At 43.9% G+C, this 7704-nt stretch overlaps 1 protein-coding gene across 1 annotated transcript in view; it reads left to right on the plus strand.

Moving 5' to 3' along the window:
• The window catches only part of RIN2 (Ras and Rab interactor 2), a gene marked incomplete at its 5' end in the record, with an annotated part of 18742 nt that overhangs the window by 8804 nt on the left and 2234 nt on the right, over positions 1-7704 (plus strand). Inside the window, 3 exons of the mRNA XM_010138050.1 lie at positions 1199-1504; positions 3974-4105; positions 6192-6355. Of these exons, the coding sequence (XP_010136352.1) occupies positions 1199-1504; positions 3974-4105; positions 6192-6355 (602 nt within the window). The remainder of the gene's footprint in view (positions 1-1198; positions 1505-3973; positions 4106-6191; positions 6356-7704) is intronic.

The raw sequence follows: 7704 nt of genomic DNA on the forward strand, positions 1-7704 counted from the left end.
AGGAATGTCCGCTGCTAGCTTGTGTAAATGTGTGATGTAGCAGAGACACAGACTGTCCTCTTCCTGTGCCCTGTCCCTGCGCTCCCCAGTACCTCTGCTCTGGTCCTGCCCTGCTGACAGGCTGTCGGGGTAGTGGCTGGGCAGGAGGGTCTCCAGTTTCTTTTGTGCTTGTGGGAGTTCGCTGTGGTACAGTGAACAGTAAACTGGTGTAAGCTAATTTTTAATGTAAGCTATGTTGCCATGGGTACGCTGAGGGGGAGAGAAAATGAGTTTATGAAGTAAAGGTTTGCAGAGAAAATGTTTAGCAAAGAGCTTTCTCTGTTGATGTACTTTGAAAATAGAGAATGACTGTTAAAGAAAAACGGGAGTAGAACAAGAATAAAAAAACCCCACGTTAGTGGTTACTATGCCACGTGCACACTATTGCCAAAGAACTTCAAACTTGATGACAAAGCTGTGTATAAGCTTGCATGATGAAATCCGAAGCTGGACAAACACAGCTTGGTGTTCTTTTATAGGCTAAATTCCATAATCTGTTCAACTTCATAAAGATCTTGGCAAAGCTAAGCCAAGTTTTAGGAGACCTTGGCTGAGTGATAGTTTATGATAGAAACTATGGGAAAAGGATGGGCTTTCATGCCAAAGCAGACAAAAGTTATGGTTTTGACCATGTTTAAGTTTGGGAGTTAATGTTGAAGGCCAAAGTAAGGTAAAACTTGGAGACTTCTGGCTAACAAAAGTAAAAGTTAGCTGCAGTCACAGCTTGCTTTTTTCTTTTCTTCTCTCTCTCTCCTTCTCTCTCTCTATCTCCTTCTCTCTCTCTCTCTATCTCCTTCTCTCTCTCTCTCTCTCCTTCTCTCTCCTTTTCTCTCTCTCTCCTTTTCTCTCTCTCTCCTTTTCTCTCTCTCTCCTTTTCTCTCTCTCTCTCTCTCCTTTTCTCTCCTCTTTTTTTGGTGCCAGTCTGTAGTCTGCCTTTGGGGATTTTTGTATTTACCACGTTGCCATAAATGAAAACAGAATGCAGAATCCACTCTGCCCTTTGTTTTCTTGTTAACATAATCTGGAAAGTCAGCTTGTATAGTAAATAAACCTTAGCAAGTAGGTTTTACTGCTCAGTATGTCTTTTGGGAACGGTTATATTAATACTGGCTCTGCTCTCAAGGAGGAAGTCGTCTGGACTTGTGTTTTCCCATTGCAGATGTTGTCCTGGAGAAGGCCATGCATAAGTGCATTCTGAAGCCGCTGAAGGGCCACATTGAAGTGATGTTGAAAGAGTTTCATACCGCAGATGGTTCGTGGAAACAGCTAAAGGAAAACCTGCAGTTGGTGCGGCAGAGGAGTCCTCAGGAACTGGGCGTGTTTGTTCCAACACCAGATTTTGTGGATGTTGAAAAGATTAAAGTGAAGTTCATGACCATGCAGAAAATGTATTCACCTGAAAAGAAAGTCATGCTGCTGCTGAGAGTTTGCAAATTGATTTACACTGTTATGGAGAATAACTCAGGTAGGTGCTTCTTGTGGTTCAAGTTCACTGATATTCCAAGCATGAGATTGTCTTTTGGTGGAGGAACTCGGACCACCTGAATCTGCAGATAATGTCTCCTTCTGGAGCTCTCATAGCAAGTCCTTGCCCTTTTGAGAGCGATTCTTTCTCTCCACTTCTTTCCTGATACTTCTGACACATCTGGCAGCGTATCTTACGAGTTCCGTGTGAAGCAGAGTTGTGAAGCACCTTAGAACAATCAGCTTTGCTGAGCTGTAGGCTTTTGAACTTGGCTGTCAGAAAGGCTGAGCCTTCAATTTGACACTGGCTCTAAATTACTATTTTTCTGGGAACGGTAGTAGAGGTGACACCCTGTATTTAGCTGTAGTAATTCAGCTGCACGTATGCAATATGACAACTACAAGTGCTCTGTATTAATGGGCGGAGGAAAGCAGCTTCCGATCCAGTATTTTTTTGCTTGCTGTGCCTCTACATAGTCTCATTTGGATGCTTTCTTTTGAGTTTTTGGGCAGAAATAACATTTAAAAGTGACCTTGAAACCTAGGTAACAAAGTGGAACTAGGGACCAGTTAAGACCTGCTGAGGAGTCAGGGCACCGTGCTGAGCTGGATGGCATGAATTCATAGGCTTTGATGTCTTACCGTACAATGCTGTGGTAGCTCATTAGCTGAGGTGGAGCAACGCTGGTAGTAGTGGGAGATTATTTTTTTCCCCTAAACAAGCATAAGCTGCTGCAGGCACTTGTCAGTTTTCTTTCCAAGTGAGTGTTGAGTGTGCAGCTGGGTCTGGTACTGATCAAGATGTCTACTTTCTTTTGAGATTTGAGATGAATGGTGAAAGCTTGTGGCTGGTAAAGATCTCCAGGCACTTTTGCAGGATTTAGGTTCAAGCTCCTGCCTAGCTTATATTTTCTGTGCAAAATTTTGCCTTTTAAAATGGCTAGAGGAATCTTGGCCTGAAGTGCCAAGATTTCTTCATGGTGTGTTATCACACTGAGTATTTTCAACATGCAGAAGAAAAATATTGAGAGGCTACTGCAAGTTAACTGTAGTGAGGGGCTTGGGCTAAGTAAGATGTGGCAAATGTTCCTGTGGTCGTCTTGTTTTGTCATGTGAAGTTTGTAAAACACGACACTGAGCCAGCAGCTGTTTGAGTATCTGCTTTTTCACGTGCTCGCAGACAGATAGTACCTGGAGGGTATGCCTTAGCTAGTGTAACTTCAGATATCAGCCCTTCAGTCATACGGAGGTTCACCAAAGTCTGAGTTAGCTCCTGCTCTTGGTGGTTTTAAGTGGCCATCCCATCAGTTTTGGAATGGAAACAGTTTGGCCAGACCCAGAGATCTGGCCACATAGAATTTTTTTTTAAATTAAAAAAGAAAGTTTAAATGCAGTAGAAGTGATGGGACCACAGACAGACCTAGGTACAGCTGCGTGTGCCATGCCAATGATGCTTCATCCGCCTGTACTTTGTACTGGTGAAGCTGTACCACAAATACTGTGGTGAGTTTTGGGTCCCTCACTCCAGGAAGGACATTGAAGGTCTACAGCATGTCCAGAGAAGGGCAGCAAAACTGCTGCTGGATCTAGAGCACAAGTCCTGTAAGGAGGGGGTTAGCCTGGAGAAAAGAAGGCTCAAGGGAGACTCTCTACAGCTCCCTGACAGGAGGCTGTAGCAATGTGGGGGTTGGTCTCTTCTCCCAAGTAACAAGTGACAGGACAAGAGGAAACAGCCTCAAGTTGTGCCTGGGGAGGTTTAGGTTGGATATTAGGAAAGTTTTTTACAGAGAGGGTTGTAAAGTCCTGGCCCTGGCTGCCCAGGGAGGTGGTGGAGTTCCCATCCCTAGAGGGGTTTAAAAGATGTGTGGATGTGGTGCTGAGGGACACGGTTTAGTGGTTACCTTGCAGTACTGGGAGAATGGGGGGACTCAATGAGCTTAAAGGTCTTTTTTATCCAAAATGACTTTGTGATTCACCAGCTAGTTGGGAATGATACAAGGCTTTCCTCATGGATGTTTTTAACTGTGCTCTGTCAAGAAAATAAGCTGAGTCTCCATGTCAATCAAATAGGCTTTTTACATTCAGGCTCCTCTGTTGGGATTCATACTCAAACTCTTTCTTAGACAGTGACAGAAGTGCAGGCCAGACTGACATGGCAGCCTTTTATGAGTTCACCAGTTGAGCTGATGCCAAGGTGAGCCCAGTCTTTAAACTCCCTTGCATGCCTCTCAAGGTGTGCATCACCAGATCTGTGCTTGTTAGAAGTACAGGATGAAGTTGGTGTTGGTCTCCTGTCCAGTGAGTGGTGGATGATGTTCTCCCTGCTGCACATTGGTAGCAGGAGGCTCTAGAGTAATACAAAAGTACTGGTCAGCGAAGACAGTAAAATAAATAATGCTTTCCTTTCAAACACTGAAACTGGTAAAAAAGTGTGGTTTGTCTGTCACCATTTGTGTTCTCTTCGACCCAGGGAGGCTGTACGGAGCTGATGACTTCTTGCCTGTGTTGACATACGTACTAGCCCAGTGTGATATGCTGGAGCTGGATACTGAAATTGAATACATGATGGAATTGCTGGATCCGTCTTTGCTGCATGGAGAAGGTAATCTATTTATTTTTATTAGAATTGAGTGAAGGACTAGAGGAAGACGAATTCTTCCTCGTTGTGCAGTTGCTGTTAACCTTCTTTGAGTAGAAATCCTTTCAAGGGGAGTCCTGAAGACAGCGATGATGGTAGCATAACAAGAGAATCTCATCATTATTTCCATCTTAAAGTAAGAGAATGCTGGTTAGCTTGCAGAGTACTGGCCTGAGTGACCTGGGAATTGACTGATGTACGCTCCCTTATGACAGAATATGTTGTTCTCAGTCAAGAAGGGGGAAGCAAGCGAAGGCATTTGCTGTGCAGATGCCAACTGTCGTCGTCCTTCTGCGCCTGAAAATTTCCTGAGAGTATTTATAGGGCCGCAGCATTCAGTTAAATTGTGAGACATGTAATGGGACTGAGGTTAGGTGCTTTGTAAAAGCTTCTGGGGGAATTCTCAGCCCTTCTGGGGGGAGTGCTCTTGAGAATATTGCCCCCTTTAATGATCTTTATTTCTTCTCAGTATTTGCTTCTCCTAAAGTATTTCTGCGAGACCTAGGAATATGTTTCCTAAGGCACTCTTGAATGGCAGCTGGAGTCCACTAGAGGCAAGGAAGTTTCCCTCCTTTCTGTTTTCATGTGGTGTTTTTAACACCATGGCTCTGGCAGGCCCCTGAATCTACCATTTCTTGAGGAAGTTTCAAGGTTCTTGTGGCCAAGTTCAGCTGTGAGTTTAAGTGTACATGTTATATCTCCTATTCCTGCCATCTCTTGAGTTGCTGAAATTGCCGTACCCTCCTACATGCCAGTATGCATGAGAGAACCCTGCCAGGATTCCTCCAGTTTGGCACTAGTCTGTTCCCTGCTTAGTATACAGAGCATCCTCCAGTGCATTGTTCAGGATTCTTAGCACAGAAAACATGTGAGATCTGAAGCTGGAGATGATTAACGTGCTTGAAAGGCAGAAACATGTACTGGACTATTAAGTCATGTTGGTTTTAATGCAGCAAAAGAAGTCCATCCACTGGCTGGTTCCATCTTTGGCACCAGCTGATCTTTACAGTACAGGAAAAATCATTTTAGTGTTCAGAGGCTGTGCAGTTCAGGGGTAGCATACCCTCCAATTTGTTTTGTAGGTCTTGCATGTTGTATGTATTAAACTTGCTGCAAAGCTAACGGCCAAGAGGAGGTGCTATCAGAAATACAGAAAATACTATTGTGAGCATAGAACGTGTCTTTGCATGACTCCAGGAACAGACTATGCTGCCTCTTAAGTGGACACTCCCATTCAAATAGTTTCCTAAAAAACAAAACAAAAAAAACAAACAAACAAAAAAAAAAAAACAAAAAAGGGAGAGAGGAAAAGGAATGACAGCATGTCTTTTATGTCTTTTCTTTCTCCTGGTTGTTGAGGACTGTCACCTCCTGTTGGGACTTCTTTTCCTTTGTGACCTGCAGCTTCTTTTTTACACTGGCAACTCTGTCATGGCTTTCATTTTTTCTTCACTCATGTAATAAAGGTGAAGTATGGAGGACTGTACACATGACCCCCTGAATTAACTGGACATGGTGGGGAATGCTAAAAAGGTGACAAACACAGTCTTCCTTTTAAAAATAAAAGCAAACTCTTTGGGATGCTTCCAGGACACAAATCACACACTCAGTCTGGCTTTATTGCCACTAAGGATGGTTAGTTTTCAAGTTCCTGAACCAATGGTAGGTTGTCTTTTACTTTGTTTAAATGGTTGTGTTTAGTTCGTTCTCACTGAAGCCCAGGAATAAAACAAATCACTGTTTGGAAATTGTTTAGAAGAAAACTGATGTTCCAGTTTTGTAAAAACACTCAGGAGCAAAGGAGTGACACCAGTCATCCAGGTAAGCAGCTATCTCCCCGGCATTAGTGGACCCAGGGTTAGGTGCTGTCGCACTAGTTGAACATACGGAGTGTGTGCAACCACTGCATGTCTCCTAGCGCCTGAAAACACAATATCTAGTATTTTACTTAAAAAAAAAAAAAGGTGTTTGTACTTCCGACTGTGTCCATTCGGAACTAGCATGGTGTTTTGACCATTCTGAGAAATTCTTCACTCGCTGTCCTTCACAGGAGGCTATTACTTGACAAGCGCTTATGGAGCACTTTCACTGATCAAGAACTTCCAGGAAGAACAAGCTGCCCGACTGCTAAGTTCAGAAACCAGAGATACTCTCCGGCAGTGGCACAAGAGGAGGACAACTAACAGGACGATACCTTCAGTTGATGATTTTCAGGTAGAGCTTAGGGCTGAAGGAAAAAATAGGGGATGAATGTTTTGTTGGAAGTCCCCATTTGCGAGATATGATTCATAAGAGTTCCTTTGGAACCACAAAGTAGGTGGAGTGAAGAGTGTTGAGAATACAGCTGGCAAATTTGCCTCTGTTTTGAAGATTCTGCACTTTATAATAGAGTTTGATAATGATGATCTAAAGAAAACACTAAATAATGGAGCTTTCCCACCTGCCTTTCTATTTAAGTCATGCAGAGGGAGGACAAACTTAGTCTTATCTTAGATTCAACTTCTTTGTGTGCTTTGTTGCTAAAAGGAACGAAATCAAGTTTCCATTATGTAAATCACTGCAACTCCCTGGTAGCTAATGGTGGCGCACAGCAGTGAAGGGAGAGAAGAGGTGAGAGAAAAGCTTGCCCACGGTTTTAAAGTTTACGCAAGGAGTAGAGTTCTGTAGTGTGGATGTCTTCATGTTTGTTCCTGTTTTTTCTCTCCCCTTCATTTCTTACTGCTCTTCCAGAGTAGGGCAGTTACTCCAGCTGAAGAATAACAAAACAGTTGGGATCACTTCATCTTTTAAAACCAGGCCTGCATGTCTTTCCTATAGTATGCTGTTGATGGTCTGTTCAGATGCATCAGTTTGCGGACTGAAGCCAGGAGGATGTTGGAACTGAAGAAAGGAGTTACGCGTTTGTGTTCAGTTGTTTACAGTTCATGCCACAGCGCTGTGTTGGCAGAGGGATAACGAGACATTTCAGCTGGGGCTCCTTCTGTTTTATCAGCGTCCATGCCAACTTCTACAGCACAACACAGAACAGGGAGGAGCTGGGGAAAGAAGCAGCCTTCCACAGTTTGCCTCTGTGGGAAGAGGAGAGCTGATAAGCAGAAATTCCAAACTATGGCCAGTGCACAAAGCTAGTCTGTCTTACTGGGACCCGTCTTACATTCTGCTTACCTGTGGTCAGGTGTCAGATTCGAGTCACTTGAGTCTCTGCTCTTTCTACCAAAACACTGCACTTCTCATAGGAAAATTCATCGCCTTGCATTTCTGCTGGATGACTGAATGACAGCAGATTCTTTCAGCAGAATCTTGCATTCCATTTCACCTCCTTTTCCTCAGTAAATGAACTTCAGCTGAGCTAATTGTACAGCTGGATGCTGCGCTGGACACGGGAGGGTACAGGCGAGCAGGGGAAGAGCCGGCACCAATGGTGTCCAGTGTTTCTCCCTCTGTTGTCTCTGTCAGAAGAGAACCTCCAGTCAGTAGGATGACACCACTTCCAGGTTGTGCGTGGCACAGATGCAAGCATTTTGCTGCCTGCTCAGAATGCCAGTTTTCCATCTCCTTTCCCT

The sequence above is a fragment of the Buceros rhinoceros genome, unplaced genomic scaffold (genome assembly GCF_000710305.1).
Source record: "Buceros rhinoceros silvestris isolate BGI_N320 unplaced genomic scaffold, ASM71030v1 scaffold22710, whole genome shotgun sequence".
Lineage (NCBI taxonomy): Eukaryota > Metazoa > Chordata > Aves > Bucerotiformes > Bucerotidae > Buceros > Buceros rhinoceros.